The sequence below is a fragment of the Hypanus sabinus genome, chromosome 4, assembly GCF_030144855.1.
Source record: "Hypanus sabinus isolate sHypSab1 chromosome 4, sHypSab1.hap1, whole genome shotgun sequence".
Lineage (NCBI taxonomy): Eukaryota > Metazoa > Chordata > Chondrichthyes > Myliobatiformes > Dasyatidae > Hypanus > Hypanus sabinus.
This window is the reverse complement of record NC_082709.1, coordinates 3,375,340-3,401,365: the sequence shown is the minus strand read 5'-3', so window position 1 is coordinate 3,401,365 and position 26,026 is coordinate 3,375,340. Positions and strand designations below refer to the sequence as shown.

The window sequence follows — 26,026 nt, the reverse complement described above, 5'->3', positions numbered from 1 at the left end:
ATTACAGTATACCTATACTGAATAGATTAAAAATCGTGCAAAAAACAGAAATACTATATTTTAAAAAGTGAGGTAGTGTCCAAGGGTTCAAGTCCATTTGAGAATCGGATGGCAGAAGGAAGAAGCTGTTCCTGAATCACTGAGTGTGTGCCTTCAGGCTTCTGTACCTCCTTCCCGACAGTAACAGTGAGAGAAGGGCATTCCCTGGGTGCTGGAGATCCTTAATTATGGACACCTCCTGCTTAAGACTTTTGTACAGTACTTTCTAAGAAATGAAAATTCCTTATTTTTAGAGGCCTGGAAAAGTAATCAACTTTTTTGTAATTAATTGGTATTTGGTTTGAAAAGGGTTATATTCAACATGAGATAAGGCAGGATGAGTGAATATGAAGCAGATGTCCAGTTTCGTTAAGTATGCTACAAAACCAACATTGTGAGTTGACAGAGAAATTGAGTATTCTTTCTGAAAGCCCAAAAGGGAAGAAGTTCATGAGCAACATATGCAGCGATCGTTGTACAGCTGTTGTTGCAATGTACTGTCATTTCCGTTCAGCACAATTCTGAGTGACATGTTTCCTGCAATCCATGATTTCAGATTTTACAGTGAGAGTCCTCTTCATTGCCCCTTTCATTGTCTTACTCTTGAACTGGTGTCCAAACACTGCTAGGAGTGAAGCCTCCTGTGAGAAAGGGGTTTGCTTGGACTGCAGAGCAATGTGGGAACCAGGAACCAATGTTTGCTCTCTAATGACACTTCTGCTACAATACCATGGTGATCTCATTTCTGCACAACTTTGTGTATAGGGAACAACAGAGGCACTGTATGAGGAACTGCATATTGGCATAATACCACAGAGAAAACTGGAGAGGTGTTGATCTCTGAGCATGGTACCACAGAGAAAACTGGAGAGATGTTGATCTCTGAGCATGATACCACAGAGAAAACTGGAAAGATGTTGACCTCTGAGCATGGTACCACAGAGAAAACTGGAGAGATGTTGATCTCTGAGCATGATACCACAGAGAAAACTGGAGAGATGTTGACCTCTGAGCATGGTACCACAGAGAAAACTGGAGAGATGTTGATCTCTGAGCATGATACCACAGAGAAAACTGGAAAGATGTTGACCTCTGAGCATGGTACCACAGAGAAAACTGGAGAGATGTTGATCTCTGAGCATGATACCACAGAGAAAACTGGAGAGATGTTGACCTCTGAGCATGGTACCACAGAGAAAACTGGAGAGGTGTTGATCTCTGAGCATGATACCACAGAGAAAACTGGAGAGATGTTGACCTCTGAGCATGGTACCACAGAGAGAGCTGGGGAGATCCACACAACAAAACAAAAATAGGCTTCCTTCACATCTAATGGAAGGTGATGAGAGAAATTGTAGGATCCAGGTATTGTGTCAACATATGTTAGATCTCTCTAATGATCCATACAATTAAATATTTCTGTTTCTCTGTTTTACTAGTTTCTTCAGCCTCCTTATGCAAGTCTGCTGCACTTCAAGAAGTATGCTTTCATTTCCTGAACCCTCAGTTCCATGCTTTTGACTGAACTCATGAATGAAACTGCTTTGTTTCTATTCATCTAATCAGTTACTGTTGGCCAGTATAGGCAGTTCTCTGTTTCAGAATGTGTTTCATTCCTGAGAACTGTGGAAACTTTTATCTCCAAAAGTCAGAAACATCCATTTTCATTTTGTATCACTCTATGTACACTTGGTTAATTCTTTATTTTTTTTATTGCTCACTATAATAGGAAACTGCTGTATATTTACTAATTTTGTTTGTGAGTTCTTGCAGCTTATTAATAAAGTAGTAGAAGTTAAGCAGTATTTCAGTATTGGTCCTGGTTCGGTGAACTCTGCTTTGTCCTTTCATTAGGCTGCCGCATTTAACATCTTTATGATTATGGCTAATCGGAGAGCAGCTATAAAGAGCTTTAAATTCCATGTACCTGTTTAGTAACATGTTTAATACCATATACCCCTCTGCTTATATTGTATGATTTTAAGCTAGCCATTTTTGTGACTATGAGTAGGTCACTGGAGAAATTGGGAGAAGTGGATATGAAAGTTTCTATTCATTATGACAAACATTCTTTTCGAACCCTCTTGCTAGAGTTTCACAAGCCCAAAGGTACACCACGTTCTTATATCCTCAAGATTAAAGATAACAGCTGGTGATTCAATACAATTTAGAAGTTAAAATGACGTAGTTTACTTCAATGTTTTGGGTAAACCGATAGTTTCTTTGAATTACATATCTACAGTGATGCATCTGATTGTTCAAATACCTTTGTCACAAAGTAACTCACACAAATATCCAAACTCAGGTTGGAGGAACAACACCTTATATACCGGCTGGTTAGCCTCCAACCTGATGGCATGAACATTGACCTCTAACTTCTGTTAATGTCCCTCCTCCCCTTCTTACCCCATCCCTGACATATTTAGTTGTTTGCCTGTTCTCCATCTCCCTCTGGTGCTTCCCCCCTCCCCCCACCTTTCTTTCTCCTGAGGTCTCCCGTCCCATGATCCTTTCCCTTCTCCAGCTCTGTATCACTTCTGCCAATCACCTTTCCAGCTCTTAGCTTCATCCCACCCCCTCTGGTCTTCTCCTATCATTTTGCATTTCCCCCTCCACCCACTACTTTCAAATCTCTTACTATCTTTCCTTTCGGTTAGTCCTGACGAAGGGTCTTGGCCCGAAACGTCGACAGCACTTCTCCCTATAGATGCTGCCTGGCCTGCTGTGTTCCACCAGCATTTTGTGTGTGTTGTTGTTTGAATTTCCAGCATCTGCAGATTTCCTCGTGTTTGATCACACAAATAGTCTGCAAGCTACTAGGGACAGAAATACCAACTAGCCAAAATTAATGTTGTCAGGGCTCTCTCTGAGTACACAAATATCATAAGTACACAAACACTATTGATTATCTAGACCTGTGACCACATTTTAATATTGCTAAGTGACCTTATCTGTCTGGTCTGCTAGATTAAACTCAAATCACGATGATGCAAACCCCTCATCCTCCTCCTCTCCAGAGAGTAAAGCCCAAGATTCCTTCATCTCTGATCTCTCTAAACCAGGCAGCATCCTGGTAAATCTCCTCTGTACCCTTTCCAATGCTTCCACATCCTTCCTATAGTGAGGCGAACTGAACTGGACACAGTACTCCAAGCGTGGCCTAACCAGAGTTTTATAGAGCTGCATCATTACATTGCGTTTCTTAAACTCTATCCCTCGACTTATGAAAGCTAGCACCCCATAAGCTTTCTTAACTACTGTATCTACCTGTGAGGCAACTTTCAGGGATCTGTGGACATGTACCCCCGGATCCCTCTGTTTCTCCACACTTGCAAGTATCCTGCCATTTACTTTGTACTCTGCCTTGGAGTTTGTCCTTCCAAAGTGTAGAACCTCGCACTTCACTGAGTTGAACTCCATCTGCCACTTCTCAGCCCACTTTTGCATCCTATCAATGTCTGTCTGCAATCTTTGACAATCTTCAACACTATCCACAACACCACCAACTTTTGTGTCGTTTTCTATCCCCCACATCCAGGTCGTTAATAAAAATCACGAAAAGTAGAGGTCCCAGAACCCAACCTTGTGGGACGCCACTAGGCACAATCTTCCAATCTGAATGTAGTCCCTCCACCATGACCCTCTGCTTTCTGCAGGCAAGCCAATTCTGAATCCACCTGGCCAAACTTCCCTGGATCCCATGCCTTCTGACTTTCTGAATAAGCCTACAGTGTGGTACCTTGTCAAATGCCTTGCTAAAGTCCATGTAGATCACATCCACTACACTACCCTCATCTATAGTCCTGGTCACCTCCTTAAAGAACTCTATCAGGCTTGTTAAACACGATCTGCCCTTCACAAAGCCATGCTGACTGGCCCTGATCAGTCCATGATTCTCCAGAAGCCCATTGATCCTATCTCTAAGAATCTTTTCCAACAGCTTTCCCACTGCAGACGTAAGGCTCACTGGTCTATAATTACCTGGACTATCCCTACTACCTTTTTTGAACAAGGGGACAACATTCGCCTCCCTCCAATCCTCCGGTACCATTCCCGTGGACAACGAGGACATAAAGATCCTAGCCAGAGGCTCAGCAATCTCTTTCCTTGCCTCGTGGAGCAGCCTGAGGAATATTCTGTCAGGCCGCAGGGACTTATCCGTCCTGATGTATTTTAACAACTCCAACACCTCCTCTCCTTTAATATCAACATGCTCCAGAACATCAACCTCACTCATATTGTCCTCACCGTCATCAAGTTCCCTCTCATTGGTGAATACCAAAGAGAAATATTCATTGAGGATCTCGCTCACTTCCACAGCCTCCAGGCACATCTTCCCACTTTTATCTCTAATCAGTCCTACCTTTACTCCTGTCATCCTTTTGTTCTTCACATAATTGAAGAATGCCTTGGGGTTTTCCTTTACCCTGCTTGCCAAGGCCTTCTCATGACCCCTTCTTGCTCTTCTCAGCCCCTTCTTAAGCTCCTTTCTTGCTACCCTATATTCCTTAATGGACCCATCTGATCCTTGCTTCCTAAACCTCATGTGTGCTGCCTTCTTCCACCTGACTAGATTTTCCACCTCACTTGTCACCCAAGGTTCCTTCACCTGACCATTCTTTATCTTCCTCACCGGGAGAAATTTATCCCTGACTTCCTGCAAGAGATCCCTAAACATCAACCGCATGTCCGAAGTACATTTCCCTGCAAAAACATCACCCCAATTAACACCTGCAAGTTCTAGCCTGATAGCCTCATAATTTGCCCTTCCCCAATTAAAAATTTTCCTGTCCTCTCTGTTTCTATCCTTTTCCATGATAATGCTAAAGGCCAGGGAGCAGTGATCACTGTCCCCCCAGATGCTCACCCACTGACAGATCTGTGACCTGACCCAGTTTGTTACCTAATACTAGATCCAGTATGGCATTCCCTCTATTTGGCCTGTCAGCATACTGTGACAGGAATCCGTCCTGGACACACTTAACAAACTCTGCCCCATCTAAACCATTGGAACTAATCAGATGCCAATCAATATTAAACACAAGGAAATCTGCAGATGCTGGAAATTCCAGCAACATGCACAAAATGCTGGTGGAACTCAGCAGGTCAGGCAGCATCTATAGGAAGAAGCAATGTCGACATTTCGGGCCAAGACCCTTCATCAGGTCCTGACGAAGGGTCTCGGCCCGAAACATCGACAGTGCTTCTTTCTATTGATGCTGCCTGGCCTGCTGCATTCCACCAGCATTTTGTGTGTGTTGCCAATCAGTATTAGGGAAGTTAAAGTCACTGATGACAACAACCCTATTATTTTTGTGCCTTTCCAAAATCTGCCTCCCAATCTGCTCCTCGGTGTCTCTGCTGCTACCATGCAGAGTTAAGCCCATGATGTTTCTGTATCTTTTTTACGAAGACTGGTTCTTGTTTGAATTAAATCTACTATATTCACATTACTCCAGAATACTCCCTATCAGTAATTATAAGGTTGTAGAACATAATATCTCAACTGCAATGTAAGAAACTTTATACTGTATGCTGAAAGATTTTGAAAGCTAGACGTGTGAAATTCTAGTAATTAGCTACACATTGCAGTTCTGCCCCAGAGATCTACAAATCATTTCCCTTCAGTTTATTCCAACTGAAATACACACTCCTATCAAAATTTCTGTTAGAGCAGAAACTGATTAATGAACGTGAATGGAGATTGGTGGTGCTGATGCATTATTTTTCAGAGATTGTTGAAAGACATGCATTTTGAATAATTGTAGCTAGGTTTTAACACAAGAAACGAAAAAGGTTAGTGATTTGCTATTGGCATAAGATTAGTTGTCTTTGGGGATGTTATAAATATATTTTTGTCCTTCGAAAATTATATGTACCACAGATAAAAAACATTGTTGTTTTTTTAAATATAATATAAAAGAATGGAATATATGTAATGTTTGTTGACGGCAGTTATATACAGGCCTTCCAACAGTGGCTGGGAGGTGGACCACAGGTTACAACAGGAAATAGAAAAGGTGTTGTTGAATGCCCAAGGGATAGCTTTTTAGAGCAGTTTGTCATTGAGCCTGCTAAGGGATCAGCTATAGTGGATTGGGTGTTATGTAATGAACCGGAGGCGATTAGTGAGCTTAAGGTAAAGGTGGTATGAGAGAGGAGTTGGCCAAAGTAAATTGGAAGGAGCTGCTGGCAGGGATGTCAACAGAGCAGCAATGGTGTGAGTTTCTGGGAAAAAATGAGAAAGGAGCAGTACACATGTATTCCAAAAATGAAGAAATACTCAAATGGTAAAATAGTACAACCATGGCTGACAAGGGAAGTCAAAGCTATTGTAAGAGCAAAAGAAAGGGTATACAACAGAGCAAAAATTAAAGGGAAGAGAGAGGATTGGGAAGTTTTTAAAAACCTACAGAGAGCAACTAAAAAAAAACATTAGAAAGAAAAAGATGAAATATGAAACCAAACTAGCTAATAATATCAAAGTGGATAGTAAAAGCTTTTCTCAAGTATGTTAAAAATAAAAGAGAGATAAGAGTGGATATAGGACCGCTAGAAAATGAGGCAGAGGGAGGAGAAATAATAACGGGTCAAGGAGATGGCTGATGAACTAAAGGAGTATTTTGCATCAATCTTCACTGTGGAAGACACTAGCAGTATGTCCGATGTCGTAGTTTGTGAAGGAAGAGAAATACATGGAGCTACTGTTACAAGAGAGAAGGTGCTGTAAAAGCTGAAAGACCTAAGGGTACATAAGTCACCCGGACTAGATGAACTGAATCCTAGAGTTCTGAAAGATGTGTTAGAGATTGTAGTGGCATTAGAAATAATTTTTAAGAAATTATTGAACTCTGGCATGGTGCCAGAGGACTGGAAAATTGCAAATGTCACTTCACTGTTTAAGAAAAGAAGAAGACAGCAGAAAGGACATTATAGACCAGTTAGCCTGACCTCAGTGGTTCAGAAGATGTTAGAGTTAATTATTAAGGATGAGGTGATGGAGCACTTGGTGACACAGGACAAGATAGGACAAAGTCAGCATGGTTTCTTTCAGGGAAAATCCTGCCTGACGAACCTGTTGGAATTTTTTGAAGAGATTGCAAGTAGGATAGAGAAAGGGGATGCAGTGGATGTTGTATATTTGGACTTCCAGAAAGCCTTTGACGAGGTGCCACACATGAGGCTGCTTACCAAGTTAAGAGTAACAGGAAAGTTACTAACATAGTTAGAGCACTGGCTGATTGGTAGGAGGCAATTGGTGGGAATAAAATGATCCTTTTCTGGTTGGCTGACAGTGACTAGTGGTGTTCCACAGGGGTCAGTGTTGGGACCACTTCTTTTTATACTGTATATAAATGATTTAGATGATGGAATAGATGGCTTTGTTGCCAAGTTTGCAGATGATATGAGGATTGGTGGAGGGGCAGGTAGTGTGGAGGAAACAGGTAGGAATCAGAAGGACTTAGATTAAGAGAATGGGAAGAAGGTGGAAAATGAAAAAAAATGCTGGAAAATGCATGTTCATGCACTTTGGTAGTAGAAATAAATGTGCGGACAATTTTCTAAACGGGAAAGAAAATCCAAAATTCTGAGATATATTAGTACATTTATTTATTCAGTAAGTTATGGGTCAAAGTATTTAGTGAATACATTTCTAACTCTTCTAGCTTCAGTCTCATTGCTGTCTGTTCTGAAATTGTTTGGTTGTGTTCTGGAAAACAATGAACTGCCGAGGAGCCGCCACTATCTGTTCCTGCAGGACATGACAGCGTTTTAAAAAATATCCAGTTACCCCGTCCACGTTACTCTGCCCAACCGGCGTTTTCAAATTTACACACTCTGGAGGGCGTTTTAGAAAAGTTCCATTTTCGGGGGAGGAAAATGCCATTTCAGTGTGGACAGAGGGTCAAAGTGACGAGGTAAAGCTTTGGTTACGGATTTATCCAATCTAGTGTGGACGTAGCCTTAGAGTCGGTGGTGAGGAAGGCAAATGCCATGTTAGCATTCATTTCAAGAGGTCTAGAATACAAAAGCAAGGATGTGATGTTGAAGCTTTATAACGCACTGATGATGTTTCACCTTGAGAATTGTGAACACTTTTGGGCCCCTCATCTTAGAAAATATGTGCTGGTGTTGCAGAGGGTCCGAGGATGTTCACAAAGATGACTCCAAGAATGAAATGGCCATCAGATGTGGGTCTGTACTCACTGGAATTCAGAAGAAGGACGAGGGAGGATCTCATTGAAAGCTTTCGAATGTTGAAAGGCCCAAATAGAGTAGATGTTTAAAGGATGTTTCCCATGGTGGCAGAATCTAGGACAGGAGGTCACAGCCTCAGGATAGAAGGGCACCCTTTCAAAACAGAGATGCGGAGAAATTTCTTTAGCCAAAGGGTGTTTAAATTGTTGCCACATGCCAGGTCGTTGGGTTTATTTAAAGCAGAAATTGATCAATTCTTGATTGGACATGGCATCAAAGGTTATGGGAGATGGTCGTGAACTGGGGTTGAGGAAGAGAGGAAAAAAAGGATCAGCCATGATTGAATGGCGGAGCAGACTTGATGGACTAGATGGCCTAATTCTGCTCCTATGTCTTATGGTCTTATAATTATATTAAATGTATTATACAATAAATTAATGGAACTGTACTGTTTTCAGTTTTGAAAGAACACCATGAAACTTTTTTTTATTACTAATATTGTAACTACATTGAAACTGCTTTAAAAATGTTTGCAAGAATTTCCATAAAGTTGGGTTACCTTTGACCTGGGGAGCTACTGTAATAAAATAGCCAGTTTATCAAATCTTCTGTAATGAACTAGGTTATCTTTAATGCTGTTCCATAGTATATTGGCTGTGCTTTCATGTGCCCACCCTCAAAAACAGCATTGTATTTGTAGCATGAAGTAGAAGTTGATAATGTTGAGGAGCAACAACTATCTATCAGTACCAATAAACAGTTCTTTACAAACTGTCAAGAGTGACGGGGTGAAAATGTGTCTCTAGAACATGATCACCTATGTCAAAAGGCACAGGACACAATGAATGAACAAACTATCATTAAGAAGGTACATGTTGGAGGTATCTATGGTTATGAAAAGGGGCATAGAGAAAAATAGAGACGAATTAGAGTAAAGACAGTAAGAGAGGAAAATCAAATGTAAAAGGGATAAGTATGAGACCACTAGGAGAGCTGAGAATGTGAAGAGGGTAAGGGGTACGTTTAGGAGGGGTGGGCGAGGGGTAAGTGTAGCAAGCTATGTAGACAGGACCAGGGAGAGGATATGTCATTGGGGAAGTGTAGGAGAACAGGGAAGAGGTAGCTAAATTAAGGTGCCAGACAGCATGTGGCCACCACAAAGAAGAGGAACCTTGCGACCACAAGACAATGTGTTTGGCAAAGTATTACGCTTGCGTCTATGCTTATTCCGAGTATTTCGCGTGCTTGGCTATGCAATAGCCAATCAATGGATGGTTTTGAATTGGTAACCATATTTGCGAATGTTGTACCCTGCTTTTGTATGACCTTTGTAAACAAGTATGACCTTTGTAAACCGACAAATTGGGAGTTGGCTACCTTACGCCCGAAGTGCATGGGGCTGCGAACTCCTCTCTGAATAAAAACCATTTCAGAGGCAATTTCGTGTCTCTGGTGTTTTTCCTCAACTGAGCAGGTTAATAATTTCAGGTTGACAATTGACCGAAGGAAAAAATATTCAAAGTTCAAAGTACATATATGTCATCATATACAATGCTGAAATTAATAAATCTTGAGAATAGTAACTAAAACAGGATCAACGAAAGATCAGCCAGAGTGCAGAAGACACTAAATGTACAAATGCAAATATAAATAAACAGCAATAAATAATGAGAGCATGGGATTAAGAATCTTTCAAGTGAGATCATAGGTTATGGATTCACAGCAAGCAGGCAGCGGAGTAAGTCGCCGTTTTTGGGAGAAAATTCAGAATTATTTTTTAACTACTTGGGATAAAAGAGGCACAGCTGCGCAGGCGCGTGACCTCAGAACGTGGAAGGTTTAAAAAGAACACCGCCATATCCAGCAGGCAGCGGAGTGAACGGGTGCAGAGTGATAGGGCTTTGGCTCAACAGGCTTAGGCAGAAATGGGAAGAGGCTTCCTGCGACCGTTGAGTCTTATAGTAAAGGGATAAGTTACAGGTTTATTTATTTAGTAATAACAGTGGCTTTAGAGGTATGCATCTAGGATTAGTTCTGAGCTTCGAATGCCAGATGTGGGGCCCCTGGGAGACTCCCACCCTCCCCAAGGATTACATCTGCACCAGGTGCATTGAGATGAGGCTCCTTAAGGACCGTGTTCGGGATCTGGAGCTGTAACTTGATGACCTTCAGCTAATTAGGGAAAGTGAGGAGGTGATTGATAATACCGATAGAGAGACAATGGACAGCACCTCCGTGACAGTTCTCCTCAAGAATCGATATATTGTTTTAGATACTGTTGGAGAGGTTGACCTGACGGAGGAAGACCACAGCGAACGGGACTTTGGCACTCTGCCTGGTGCCGTGATCACGAGAGCAAGGAGAAATGCCATCGTTATAGGCGACTCCATAGTGAGGGGAACAGACAAGAGATTCTGCGAGCTGGACAAGAATACCTGAATGGTGTGTTGCCTCCCTGGTGCCAGGATACAGGATGTCTCAGATCGGGTCCAGCGTATTCTGAGGAGAGAGGGCGAGCAGCCAGAATTCTTGGTACATGTTGGTACCAATGACACAGATAGAAAAAGAGAGGAGGTCCTGAAGGAAGAAAGTTGTAAAGCCGGACCTCCCGAGTAATAATCTCAGGATTACTGCCTGAGCCACGCGCTAATGAAGGTAAGAGTAGCAGAATTAAGCGGATGAATGTGTGACTAAGTAACTGCTGCAGGGGGCAGGGCTTCAAATTCTTGGATCATTGAGATCTATTTTGGGGGAGGTATGACTTATACGATAATGATGGGTTACACCTGAACTCAAAGGGTACTAATATCTTGGCGGGATTGTTTAATATTGCTGTTAGGGAGGTTTAAACTAAATTGGCGGGGGAAGGAAACCAGGGTCTTAGGGTCCAGGAAGAGGAAAATAGAAATAAGTGAAAGATACTGTACAGCAAGAAGAACAGGCAGGTAAATAGACAGGATAGTTTGCTGTGCAATAGAAATATAGCAAAATTGGTAACAGATACTGATCTCAATGTACTGTACTTCAATGCACTCAGCATTAGAAATAAAGTGGATGACCTTGTTGTACAGCTACAGGTTAAAAGATATGACATTGTGGCCATCACTGAGTCATGGCTAAATGATGGATGTGATTGGGAGCTGAATGTCCAAGGATACACAGTGTATAGGAAAGATAGGAAGGTAGGTGAAGGGGGTGGCGTGGCCCTGATCGTAAGCAACGATATCAAATCACTAGAAAGAAGGGATATAGGATCAGAAGAGGTAGAATCCTTATAGGTCAAGTTAAGAGCAAATACGAGGAAATCTGCAGATTCTGGAAATTCAAACAACACACACAAAATGCTGGTGGAACACAACAGGCCAGGCAGCATCTGTAAGGGGAAGCACTGTCGATGTTTCGGACCGAGACCCTTCGTCAGGAGGAGATTGATAGGTATCTAATTAGTCAGGGTATCAAGAGATATGGGGAAAAAGCCAGAAATTGGAACTAGATGGGAGAATAGTTTAGCTCATGGTGGAGTGGTGGAGCAGACTCAATGGGCTGAATGGCCTACTTCTGCTCCTTGTGATCTCAATAATGAGGCAAGTGAGCATCTTTATCCTCTTTTATTCAAGAGAATATTATTCAATAATTCAAGAATTATTGAGGGGTACCCTTTCAAAAGGGTACAATAATTAAAAGTGTTACATGCCTAAAATAAAAAGTCCCACTCACATGAGCCTGAATTCCTGCACTCCCTACCCACCCACAGTGACCCAGATCCCTTCCACTTACTCAGCTCAGATGTTACATAGTACAGGTGTCCCCCATTTTTTGAACGTTCGCTTTATGACAACTCGCTGTTACGAAAGACCTACATTAGTACCTGTTTTCGCTAAGCAAAGAGGATTTTTGCTTTTACGAAAAAAAGACGCCTGCTTTATACGTGTGTTTACCCCGAGAAAGACTACAATGACCGTGAAACCTTGTGCGGGCAGTTGTTTGCGCATGCGTGTATTTTTTTCTCCAAATTGACTTTGGTTCACTGTCTTCCCGATTTTGATAGGTGAAACTACACCATACATACAATATTTCTACTTTATATAGGCTGTATATTTATCATATCATCCCTGCTTTTACTATATGTTAGTGTTAGGGTTTTATGTGTTACTTGGTATGATTTGGTAGGTTATTTTTTGGGTCTGGAAACGCTCAAAAACTTTTCCCATATAAATTAATGGTAATTGCTTCTTCGCTTTACGATATTTTGGTTTACAAATGGTTTCATAGAAATGCTGTATTTTTGGATTGCGGGGGAAACCTGTACATGATATGTGCTGGTCTGGTGGTGTGAGTCCAGAGGCTCTTGTGCCTTCTACCTGATGACAGCAGAGAGAAGAGAGCATGGTCTGGGTGGTGGGGGTCTCTGATGATGGATACTGCTTTCCTACAACAGTGTTTCATGTAGATGTGCTCAATGGTTGGGAGCACTTTACCCATGATATACTCAGCTAAATCCACCATCAATTCCAAAGCATTGGTGTTTCCATATCAGGTCGTGATGCAGCCAGTCAAGAAACTTTTCATTACATATCTATGCTTTCTTCACAATTGCAATTACACTTGTGTGCTGGGTCCAGGATGGTCCCCTGAGAAAGAACAATAGTGAGTGGGATGCCAAAAGATGAAAACATGGAAAAAAAAGAGAGAGAGGGAGATGATGGAAACATTGTTTCTGCATGAATCATACATGAATCATAATAGATAAACAGTCTGAATGGACAAAGGCTGCATATGAATGAATGAGATTAGTACGTTAGAGTAATGATAGAAAATGCAGATAATTTTATACACTTACTTGCATTCACTGCTCTAATATTTGTGTTTGACAGGTTACAAATGGTGTGGGTGTTTATCATGAATCGAATGAGCTCACAAAGCAGTTTCCCCCAGAGGCGACGGATGGTCCTCGGAATAATCATTTTGTTGATTGTTGACGTCATCTGGGTTGCATCATCTGAACTTACTTCGGTAAGTGCAGTGGTCTTGTTGTATTATCTGGTTTGACAGAATGTTTCCTTAAATTCATTCTATTTTGCAGATTTTTAGTTGTTTCATGTCATATTTACAGCAACTCATCATTAATATTGCAGTCACATTCTGAAAATTGCATCCATCTGTTGTTGCCAATGCGGCCAAACTTTGTTTTGTAAACTGTGTGGTGAGTTCTTATAACTTTACAGAGGTCATATCTTGATTTCTTTCAAGTCAAGTCAAGTCGCTTTTTATTGTTATTTCGACCATAACTACTGGTACAGTACATAGTAAAAATGAGACAACATTTTTCAGAACCATGGTGCTACATGAACAATACAAAAACTACACTAGACTACAGACCTACCCAGGACTGCATAACGTACACAGAACAGTGCAGGCATTACAATAAATAATAAACAAGACAATAGGCACAGCAGAGGGCAGTAATTGGGTAGTCTGATGGCTTGGGGGGAAAATCTGTTACATAAATAAACAGCTGAATGGCAGTGTCTGGGATTCCGTCCGTTTCTGTACTCACACTGAGTATTTTGTTGCCACAGATGTAGTCCAATTTAATGTCCAATGGAGAGCAGAATGGACGGGAGAGCCGGCTGGCTAGGGCTTACTTTTTCCTGGCACGAACTCCTCCCCGCTGGCCTCGCTTCTGCTTCCTCACACACTGCTTACGATGTCCCCACCTTCAAAGTTCAAGGTCATCTGATTTGAATGCTACAGACTTAGACTTTAATGGGGGTTGTACCTCCTGCTTCATTCAGAAACACCCAGGTTGTCCTCGTTGGTGTACAGTCCAAGCACACTTGTGGTAAAGTCTGTGATAATAGTGACATACTCATCTAGACTGGTCTTTGAAAATGGACTGGACTACTGACTCAAAGCAATCACGTAGAATCTCATCGTTTTCCTCAGACCAGTACTGTATGACGTTCTGTACTGGACTGTCCTCTATCAGATGCTGTCTGTATGCAGGAAGAAGCAGCACATCCCTGTGGTCTGTGGACAAGAGCTCCATGTGCATTTTTGATGTTTGTATATTTGAGGTTGAGGGTTTGATGCTTGAGGGTGTTTCTGCCCCTGGTGGGACAGGTGGCGTGATGCTAGTGTTGAGCTAACGCACGCTTCATGTTGGCCTGGTTGAAGTCACCAGCAATGATGAATTCAGGAGCCTTTGGGTATTCCATTTGAAGGATGTTGATCAGAGTGTAATTCATTGTCACAGAGTAATCTTTCCTGCAACACACTGATAATCCAACACACTTCGGACTTCTGCAACAGCAGACCAGCACATATCTTATACCATGTAACGTCTAGGGCCTGAGTAAGTGGAAGTGAGGTGTGGGAATCTGGGTCGTTGTGGTTGGATAGGGAGTGCAGGAATTCAGGCTCAAGTGAGTGGAAAGAAACTTCTTATTTTAGGCATGTAACACTTTTAATTATTGTGGTTATTTTAAAAAAAAGACTGTCATGCAGAAAATAAAACAAATTGTGCAAACATAAAAGGAAACATAAAGATACAAGGAGGAGTCTCAGACCAGAGGGCACAGCCTCTGAACACAAGGACATCTCTTTAGAACAGAGATGAGGAATTTCTTCAGCTAGGTGGTGAATCTGAGGAATTCATTGCCACAGACAGCTGTGGAGGTCACGTCACTGATATATTTAAAGTGGAAGATGATGGGTATTGATTAGTCAGGGTGTCGAGAAGAAGGCCGGCGAATAGTGTTGAGAGAGAAATAATAAAGCAGCCATGATGGAATGGCAGAGCAGAGTTGGTGGACTGAATAGCCTAATTCTGCTCCTCTGTCTTATTGTCTTAAGAGATGTGTTATATGCTTTAGAAACATAGATGTAATTATATATTTCACCTGTTTTTTGAAATGCCCTCATAAAACATATTGAGTTATCATTAACATAAACATTTAACAAACAGGTTAGTTTTATGGTAGCTTAGAATTATAACACCTATAAGGAGAAGATTGGGTACTTTTGTTTAAATAATTAAAAGCATTACAAGGTTACAGGTACAGTGCCTTGAAAATGTATTCACCCCCCACAATTTTTTTCATATTTTACTGTTTAATTTTCTAAATTTAAAATTTATTAAACTAGCATTTTTGAGTCAAGTCAACTCAAGTTGCTTTTTATTGTAATTTCAACCATAAACTGCTAATACAATACATTGTAAAAACTAAACAATGTTCCTCCAGGACCAAGTGCTACATCCCCTATCCCACGTCCCTCTCTGCCTCTCTCTCCCCTTTCAACTTTCTGCTGCTTTATCTCTACAGTTCTTTCATGCTTATCCCCTCCCCCTCCCCCCTTTATCGTTCCTCTGATTGGTTTTCCACCTGGCATCTCTAGGCCCTACCCCCTCCCCTATCTCTATTACTGGGCTTCGGCCCTCTTTCCCCCTCCCGTTCCTGATGAAGGGTCTCGGCCCGAAACAGATGCTGCCTGACCTGCTGAGTTCTTCCAGTGTTGTGTACGTATAAAACTACACTAGACTACAGACCTACACAAGACTACATGAAGTGCACAATAAAGTGCAGGGCAGTACAATAATTAATAAATAAATAATAAACAAGACAATAGGCACAGTAGCGGACAAATTTCAATACAATAATAAATGATGTAGATGTCAGTCCAGGCTGTGGGTATTGAGGAGTCTGATGGCTTGGGGGAAGAAACTGTTGCACAGTCTGGTCGTGAGGCCCGACTGCTTTGGTGCCTTTTCCCAGACGGCAAGAGGGAGAAGAATTTGTATGAAGGGTGTGTGGGGTCCTTCACAATGCTGTTAGCTTTGCGCATGCAGTGTGTGGTGTAAGTGTCTGTAATGGCGGGAAGAGAGACCCTGCTGATCTTCTCAGCTGACCTCACTATCCGCTGCAGGGTCTTGCGATCCAAAACGCGGCAATTCCCGAACCAGGCAGTGCTGCAGCTGCTCAGGATGCTCTCGATACATTCTCTGTAGAATGTGATGAGGATGGGGGCTGGGAGATGGACTTTACTCAGCCTTTGCAGAAAGTAGAGAATCTGCTGGGCTTTCTTTGCTATGGAGCTGGTGTTGAGGGATCAGGTGAACACCAAGAAATTTGGTGCTATAACCATTTCAACGGAGGAGCCATCGATGTTCAGCAGAGAGTGGTCACTCCATGCTCTCCTGAAGTCAACAACCATCTCTTTTGTTCACATTCAGAGACAGGTTGTTGGCTCTGCAGCAGTCCATTAGCTGCTGCACCTCCTCTCTGTACGCTGACTCATCGTTCTTGCTGATGAGACCCACCACGGTTGTGTCATCGATGAACTTGATGATGTGGTTCGAGCTGTGTATTGCAGCACATTCGTGGTTCAGCAGAGTGAACTGCAGTGGACTGAGCACACAGCCCTGGGGGGTCCCCGTGCTCAGTGTGATGGTGTTGGAGAGGCTGCTCCCGATCCAGACTGACTGAGGTCTCCCAGTCAGGAAGTCTAGGGTCCAGTTGCAGAGGGAGGTGTTCAGGCCCAGTAGGCTCAGTGTGATGGTGTTGGAGAGGCTGCTCCCGATCCAGACTGACTGAGGTCTCCCAGTCAGGAAGTCTGGGGTCCAGTTGCAGAGGGAGGTGTTCAGGCCCAGTAGGCTCAGTGTGATGGTGTTGGAGAGGCTGCTCCCGATCCAGACTGACTGAGGTCTCCCCGTCAGGAAGTCTAGGGTCCAGTTGCAGAGGGAGGTGTTCAGGCCCAGTAGGCTCAGTGTGATGGTGTTGGAGAGGCTGCTCCCGATCCGGACTGACTGAGGTCTCCCCGTCAGGAAGTCTGGGGTCCAGTTGCAGAGGGAGGTGAGCAGGCCCAGTAGGCTCAGTGTGATGGTGTTGGAGAGGCTGCTCCCGATCCGGACTGACTGAGGTCTCCCCGTCAGGAAGTCTGGGGTCCAGTTGCAGAGGGAGGTGAGCAGGCCCAGTAGGCTCAGTGTGATGGTGTTGGAGAGGCTGCTCCCGATCCAGACTGACTGAGGTCTCCCCGTCAGGAAGTCTGGGATCCAGTTGCAGAGGGAGGTGTTCAGGCCCAGTAGGCTCAGTGTGATGGTGTTGGAGAGGCTGCTCCCGATCCAGACTGACTGAGGTCTCCCCGTCAGGAAGTCTGGGGTCCAGTTGCAGAGGGAGGTGTTCAGGCCCAGTAGGCTCAGTGTGATGGTGTTGGAGAGGCTGCTCCCGATCCAGACTGACTGAGGTCTCCCCGTCAGGAAGTCTGGGGTCCAGTTGCAGAGGGAGGTGAGCAGGCCCAGTAGGCTCAGTGTGATGGTGTTGGAGAGGCTGCTCCCGATCCAGACTGACTGAGGTCTCCCCGTCAGGAAGTCTGGGATCCAGTTGCAGAGGGAGGTGTTCAGGCCCAGTAGGCTCAGTGTGATGGTGTTGGAGAGGCTGCTCCCGATCCAGACTGACTGAGGTCTCCCCGTCAGGAAGTCTGGGGTCTAGTTGCAGAGGGAGGTGTTCAGGCCCAGTAGGCTCAGTGTGATGGTGTTGGAGAGGCTGCTCCCGATCCAGACTGACTGAGGTCTCCCCGTCAGGAAGTCTGGGGTCCAGTTGCAGAGGGAGGTGAGCAGGCCCAGTAGGCTCAGTGTGATGGTGTTGGAGAGGCTGCTCCCGATCCAGACTGACTGAGGTCTCCCCGTCAGGAAGTCTGGGGTCTAGTTGCAGAGGGAGGTGTTCAGGCCCAGTAGGCTCAGTGTGATGGTGTTGGAGAGGCTGCTCCCGATCCGGACTGACTGAGGTCTCCCCGTCAGGAAGTCTGGGATCCAGTTGCAGAGGGAGGTGTTCAGTCTACAAAACATTGAGCATCATATCAAATCAAAAGAAAAATTCCAAAACCTGTCAACAATTTACTAAAAATTAAAACCAAAATTGTGTGGCAGAAAAGGTGTCCATCTCCTTTGTAATTATTATGTTAACCTTCCTTGGTGCTTACCAATTCACCCAAATGTTGATGTAGAAACTTAGAGGATTAACTGAATAAGTAAACTTTCTATCTGTAAGGTCCGATAGTGTGGTCGATTTTCAACAGACCAAACTAAAATTAAGACAAAAGAGAATTCAAGACAAGTCAGAGAAATTGTAATAGAGAAGCAAAAGTTTGAGGAAGGATACAAGACCATCTCTAAGACACTGAACATGCCTTGGAGCTCAGTGCAGTCCACTGGGGGAAAAATATGAATCCAAAGCCACACTGCCCAGGTCAGGCTCCCCCTCTAAGCCTAGTCACCAGAGAAGAATGGCACTTGTAACAGAGGCTGCTGTGATGCTAACCATCACTCTGAGTGAGCTGTGAAAGGCAGTGGCTGCAACTGCAGATGATGTTCATGGCTCCGTATTCTCTAAAGCCTTGCAGAAAGAGTATATTTATGGAAGAAACATAGAAATCACATTACAAGCCCTTCAGCCTTACTCTAGAAACTGTTTAGAATTTCCCTACCTATCTAAGAGTCTCTTAAAATACCCTATTATATAATCCTCTACCACCTTTGCTGGCAGTATCTTCCATGCATCCACCACTCTCTGTGTGAAAAACTTACTTCTGGCACCTACTTGGAAGTACCTACTTCCAAGCATCTTAAAATTATGCCCCCTCGTGTTAGCCATTTCAGCCCTGGGAAAAAACCTCTGGCTATTGACACGATCAATGCCCGTCATCATCCTTTACACCTCTATCAGGTCACCTCTCATCCTCCGTCGCTGTGGCAAGATAAAAACTCAGGAAAACAAAAAATTATGTTCTTGCCCATAAAGACTTTACAAAGGATCACCTAAAAGATACTGTGAACAAGCAGAAGAAGGCCTTGTGGTTGGATGAGACTAAAGTGGAACTTTCTGGTCTCAACACGAAGTGGTACATGTGGGATAAATCTAATACTATGCAACAGTCAGATAACACCATCCCTGTTGTAAAGTGTGGTGAAGGTAGCATTATGCTATCAGGATGCATTTCAGCAGCAGGGACTAGAAATCTGGTCAAGGTGGATGGAGACAAAGGACTCAGAGGTTCATTTATCATTAAAATTTACAACTCTGAAATTCTTTTTCTCCAGATAGCCACAAAACCAAGAAAGAAAAGAATGGCAGCACAATTGTCAACCCCCAAATCCCCCTCCCCTGCACACAAAAAATGTGAAAAATTGGGTGTAAAACACAGAATATAAAAGAACTATAAGAATGGGGGGAAAAAAGTCAATCGTCCAGGTCCATATCATATCTATATCCTGGGTAGAAAACCTAGGTAACTGTTGTTGCATGAATGAAATCGCCAGAGGGAGTTACTGGTAGATACAAAGTAGCTTCTTCATTCGACAAAACAAGGTACAGTAGGCTTCATATGGAAACGCTTTCGGTGGAAAGGTCCCCTAGCCCAAAGTGGGGCTTAATATTTATTTGCTAAACACAAAGGACAATTCCATATTTACAAAGTATAGACAATGCTTTCTTTTGAAACTACATGCAAACTTCACATCTTCTGATTCATAGCTTTTAGGAATGCATTGTTGCAAATTACAAACATTTGTACATCCACAATACATTTTCAAGGAACAGAAGACTGGTAACCAAAGCCATTTGCTAAATGTAAATGACCTAAACCCAAAAATCACTCTAACAGTCCCTCCTCTTGGCCCTCCTGGACAAAAACAAATTTGTACTAGGAAAGGCCAACCTAGGAGGATCTACTCAAACAGGACAGCAAAAACACCCTGCCTCAAAATTCACCCCCCCCCCCAATTTTGTGTGCCTCGATATCTACCCTAACATTCCCTAATTACTACCTTTAGAATTGCAGCTTCTTTCATGTGCCTGTCAGCTCTTTCACTGCAGGTTGATTGCAGCTTAATCACATTCCTTCCCTTTCCCCCCCCCCCCCCCCCCAATTCTCTGGTCACTGAAACTCTCTTTCCGAGAGCACCCACAGGCCCTCTCATCGATGTACAGGAAGGGGTGGGGGTGGTTTCTGTGGTGGCACCCCCTTCCGAACTGTCCAGTCGCTCACTGACCTGACTGCTGAAAGGGCCCAGTTTCTCTTTCAGACTGGGGTGACGTCCTTCAGATGCCGTGTGCAGTCTGAAATCCATCGAAGTTGTGGAACTTGCTGTCTCTGTTTTAACTTAAAAATCCCTCCCCATCTATTTTCCAATATCTTCTCTATATGCTATTAAACTAATCATCTACCTTCAGCAACCAGCCTTCATTACAGAATACCATCACCATCACACTTTAACATCTTACTGACTGTTTTCTGCCATGCTGTTGGGATTTTCAGCCTTTGTGTTTCCTCTGGGTATGTTTTCATCAGCTGTGGTCAGGTCTGGCATGGCCAGCTGGTGTAATGACATGGTTACTGGGTACACTTGATCCCCCACTCTGTATGTGGGAGCAACAAGAGGGTGAGTCGTGTGGTTTAACCATGAGTCCAGTGTTTCCACTGGCTGCCTCGCCAAGTCTGTACACAGGCACAAGTGGCATTGGTTAAGAGTACCGTCTGTGGTCCTGCCCTGCCCACCTCAGGGTGAACCCTGGCCTTTCCGGCAGCACCCCCACCATGACTTGGTCGCCGGGCTGTGGAAGGACTATCTCCTTTCCCCTTGGCTCTCTGATCAGCGATTCACTGCTGTTGTTTCGCTCGGCCCTTCAACACTTTTAAGTTGATTACAAAGGTCTTTCACATATTGTGTCATTCTATCCCTGTAAGCCCCAGGTTCCCCTCAACCCATAATTACCCCATGATATAACTTCAGTAATAGCTTCCTAACACATGGTGGGACTCTTCCCTCCCCTTGTGCCCAGCGCCCACCTGGTCCCTCCTTTGCTCCCTCTCTCTGCCTCCTCTCCTTCTCTTCTGCCTCCACCTCTTCATATAGTTTTACTAAAATGGCATGGTTTTAAGGGCGGTATAGCCTGTGGTTAACAGATATGTTTCACTGGGCTTTGCTGGCCATACAGCCGCAGTCTCTCTGAGTATCCCTTGGTGTTTTTGTGCCTTCACTGTACCCTGGACAGTGGTCAGTTTTTATAGGGTACTGCTTATGGGGTTTATGCAGGTCCCCATCTACTTTAACTGGGTTTATCTTTACTTGTCCACAATCTTGCTGCCAACAAAGTAACCCATAGACACCATCCTGGCTCCAGTTTCTGGTGATCGGGGCAGCTGCGACTATGCTAGCCAGGTTGTGTTGTGTATTCTGTTGTTTGTATGTGTTCGCTGCCCCTGACTTGTCCATATTATTTCTCCCTTTCCTGAATCAATAACAGCTCCTGCTTCCCTTAGGATGTCTGTTCCGAGGATGGTGCCCTCGATATTCGGACAGAACCAGAAATACACTGGAAGCTACACGCCCCCATTTTCTAGTATTTGTGACTTCTTTCTGCTTTCAGTGTTTTCCCTCCTACACCGCTAATATAAATAGCCTGTCCGGTTGTTGGCAAGAGAATGTCTTTTGTCAATATCGATGCCCCTGTGTCCACTAACGTGTTGCATGGCCGTCCCCCTGGTAACGCTCTTGTGTACATCTGCAGGGCACCAGTGCTGGCAGTGGGCCCGTCACCACACCTTTTTCTGACCTTTTTGATCTGATCGTCAGTCAGACCGGGCACCGATGGGGTGAGAGATTGTGTGTCTGCTGTGATGTTCATCTGTTTTTGTTTCCTCTTTTTTGGACACTGCTTCTAACCGTGTCCCAATAGGCCACGCCTATAGCATATCAGCTCCTTTATCATCCCATGTCTATTCCAGCAGTTCCTTGCTCCATGCCCTGGTCGCTGACAAACAAAACAAACTCTCTGGGACATCACAGCTGCTGCATCCTCTACAGCCATTTTACTGTCTCTCTTGCACTTTCTTCGGTCTACCTCACTGGCCCAGGAAACTATCGCAGAGTAGGTCAACCCTACCGTTATGCCTAAATCTAAAACTCCCTGGTGGGCTGAGTGCAGGCCTTCCTTCAGCATTTTCAGGAAAGTTTAGTCGTTCCCTCCCTGGATTGTCCAACCCAGAATACTCCTCATACACTCACTATTTACATTCTGCATTATCTACAACCGTCTCATCAGTTTTTTGAATCACTGCCATTATCATACCCTAGTTACTCTCACCTCCCCCCAGTCACTGCCCCACTTCCCCTTTAGAAAAGTAATATCTTTCTTCATTCCTGGTATTCCCGGTAGTTGTCCAGATACCATCCCGCACCCCCGGGCCATCCTGTCCCACATATTCCTCGGGCACTTCACTTTTTCCAACACATGTATATCTTTAGGGTGCATCTGGTGAATTTCAGCCATTTCCTCAAGCTTACGCCAGAATTCCGAATTCCCACAGGCGACTTCCAAGTGAGGGCAACTCTGACAAAATGCTCTGTTTCTCCCCGGAGGTGAAGGGCTTATGAATGGTCGTAATCATTGTCACGTGCTGGCTTTGATCATCGGGGTTCACAACCTGACGTTGCTTGATCTCAATAGGTGCCATTTCGACAGATATAGCTGGGTAAAACCTCTTCCTGAAATACAGCCACACTAATTCCCACACTACGCAAAATATAAAAGACAGGTACCAGTTAGACAGCACATACGTGAAACCACAGAGTATATACACCACAATTTGCCATTTCTGAGCACTTGAACTGAACTCATGATGCCTGCTCTATTGATTTGCCTCACACTTGCAAAATGTATACAGTAAAATGCAGCTCCCCGAACTCTGGCATCCTGAACCGTTGGTAACCACCCTTCGCAACTGGTGGCTTCATCTCACCAAGTTAACACGCAAAGTTTCCTCACATACACACACTACTTTAATATCTACCAGTTCAGCTCTCCGCGATTGTGATACCTGGTATTCCCGTATACCACTGACCCGAACAGATCCAAGTGTGAGTGCTATTTTACCCACTTAGACTGCTAGGCTTGCTGGCCACACGATGGGTCATGAAGGTATCCCACTCCTGACACCAAATGTTGTTGCGTGAATGAAATTGCGTTACTGATAGATACAAAGCAGCTTCTTTATTTGACAAAACTAGGTACAGCAGGCATCATATGGAGACGCTTTCAGTGGAAGGTCTGCTGGCCCAATGTGGGGCTCAGTATTTATTGCTAAACACGAAGGATAATTCCATGTTTACAAAGTATAGACAAAGCTTTCTTTTGAAATTACATGCAAACTTCATATCATCTGTGGACTGGGATTCACAGCTTTTAGGAATGCATTGTTCCAAATTAAATCCACAATACGTTTTCAAGGAACAGAAGACTGGTAGCCAAAGCCATCTGCTAAATGTAAATGACTTAAACCCAAAAATCACTAACAGTAACAGTCACATACTCTCCCCTCTCCGGCAGCAGAGTGATCCCACCAGTGATCGAATGGCAGTCTCCCCTGTCCGGCAGCAGAGTGATCCCACCAGCGATCGAATGGCAGTCTCCCCTGTCCGGCAGCAGAGTGAACCCACCAGCAATCAAAAGGCAGTCTCCCCTCTCCAGCAGCAGAGCGATCCCACCAGTGATCAAAAGGCAGTCTCCCCTCTCCAGCAGCAGAGTGAACCCACCAGCAATCAAAAGGCAGTCTCCCCTCTCCAGCAGCAGAGTGAACCCACCAGCAATCAAAAGGCAGGCTTCCCTTTCCGTTAGCACAGCACTCCCACCAGTGATCAAAAGGCAGGAAGCTGGTGCTCATCTTCAGCATTCACCTCGGTGTTTCAGTCTCCCTCTTTGTTTTAATCGGAGAACAATGGAAAATGAATGCTGTTTAAGAACAGAGAGATCCTGGATGAAACCTGGTAGCCTCTGCTAAAAAGCTTAAACTGGCCAACAACCCAAAGCACTTTGCCAGAGCAGCCATGGAGTGGCTTCAAATGAAGAAAATTGATGTCTTTAAGTGGCGCAGTCAGACTTCTGACCTTAACCCAATTGAACATCTCTGACAAGATCACAAGATTGTTGTCCACTGCTGCTCCCCAACTTCCCAGTTTTTTGGGCTCTACAGTGAAAAAGGAGCATATGATTTGCAAATTAAAAAAAAAAATCTGTTAATTTGATCGAGCCCTGATTGTAATACTCATTTACGTGAACAAAGGGTTGGGGCCGGAATACATTTACTAGGCACTGCACAACATTGTCTGTGTGCATACCTGGGAATGTGCTTTGCATAAGTGGTGATTGTAAATTCAACATTTTTACAGATTGTGTTGTTTTAAGAGGAGTACAAAAGTTCAGGGAGCAGATAAAATCCTTAATTTGTTGTACATGAAGATTAACTGGCTTAGTAGGTCTTTAAAAAAAAATTAACCATGCTTTTTTTCTTCTTCTTTCCAGTATATATTTAAAAAGTATGAGAAACCCTTTTTTAGTACATTTGCCAAAACATCCATGTTTGTTCTTTACTTAATTGGATTCCTTGTGTGGAAGCCATGGCGGGAGCAATGTACCAATGGAAGGCATGTTGCGTTGGTGAGTAACTTTTCCAACTAAGCCCTCAATCTACATTTTCTTAATAATTTTAAAGGCAATATATTGTAAATAACTTGTGTTGCTGCAAGTTTAGGAACATAAACTGTAGAACACTGGAACAGACCCTTCAGCCCATAATATCGGAATAATACCCTTCCACTACCCTCTGCCTTCTATGACCAAGTCAATTTTGATTCTAATCTACCAAGTCTCTGCAGATCGCAAGTATCTTAATCTTCTGAATCAGCCATCTACGACCGTATTCCTTGGAACGTAGAACGTAGAAGTTTGAGATTGCAAAATTATGAAGGGTATACAGTAGGTAGGGTAAATGTAAGCAGTTTTTTTCCACAGAACTTAAGGGGGAACTGCAACTAGAGATCATGGGTTAATGGTGAAAGGTGAAAAATTTAAAGGGAACGTGATAGGAAACCTCTTCACGCAGAGGAACGAGCTGTCAGGGCAAGTGGTGCGTGCGATCTCAACTTCACGGAGGGCCATAGTCCCGGTGCAGGTCGATGGGGATAGGCACAAACTAGATGGGTCTAAGGGCCTGTTTCTGTGACTCATGAGAGACCCTGTGAAAGGTTTACTAGCTTTACTTTAAGATGTAATTTTCTGATTTATGGTTACAGTAAATGTCAAAAACAGAAATACTTAATTAATTGTTATTCAATCTTAGCGAATGTACCAAGATCAATTTTCTCATATTAATATGCTGTTTCTGGTGCCAGCTTAGTAAACTATTTCTTTTTTTAAGTTTGCAGATGCTGAAAGTTATCTTGCAACTTGTACTACAGACACTAGTGTAAATAATTCTTTGGTGAGTACGCTGTGTTGCAAACAATTTTGTCTTCCTGTTATAAAAGGTTTATATTGCTGGAAAACCATCCATAAAGTGAATTTCCATAAGGTTAAACCAAGATTCCCATGTTATTACCATGTTATAAACCATAGGAGCAGAATCAGGCCATCTAGCCCATGGATCTGCTCCACCATTCCATCATTGCTGATCTCAGATCCCATTCAACCCCATACACCTGCCTTCTCATCATATTCTTTGATGCCCTGATTGTTCAAGAAATGATCAACCTCTGCCTTAAATATATGCATAGCCTTGGCCTCCGCTGCAGTCTGTGGCCGAGCATTCCATAGATTTACTACCTTCTGGCTCAGAAAATTCCTCCTTACCTCTAATGATGTTGTGGGGGTGGAACTGGACTCTCTGACAGTGGTGTCTGAAAAGAGGTTGCTGTCCAAGTTGCATGCCATCTTGGACAATGTCTCCCATCCACTCA

At 43.6% G+C, this 26,026-nt stretch overlaps 1 protein-coding gene across 3 annotated transcripts in view; it reads left to right on the top strand.

Annotated features, from left to right (window-relative positions):
- LOC132392448 (solute carrier family 35 member F5-like) overlaps positions 1 to 26,026 on the top strand; it is a 193,414-nt gene that overhangs the window by 49,474 nt on the left and 117,914 nt on the right. For 2 of the 3 annotated variants that reach the window (XR_009511541.1, XM_059966304.1), the window contains exons 2-4: positions 13,113 to 13,251; positions 24,594 to 24,728; positions 25,489 to 25,551. Coding sequence is in view for 2 of the 3 variants with exons in the window: in XM_059966304.1 (XP_059822287.1) it covers positions 13,120 to 13,251; positions 24,594 to 24,728; positions 25,489 to 25,551 (330 nt within the window). In the remaining variant the exon portion in view is untranslated. Of the gene's footprint in view, positions 1 to 10,528; positions 10,894 to 13,112; positions 13,252 to 24,593; positions 24,729 to 25,488; positions 25,552 to 26,026 lie in introns of those variants that run through there. The other variant, XM_059966305.1, reaches the window with a different exon arrangement.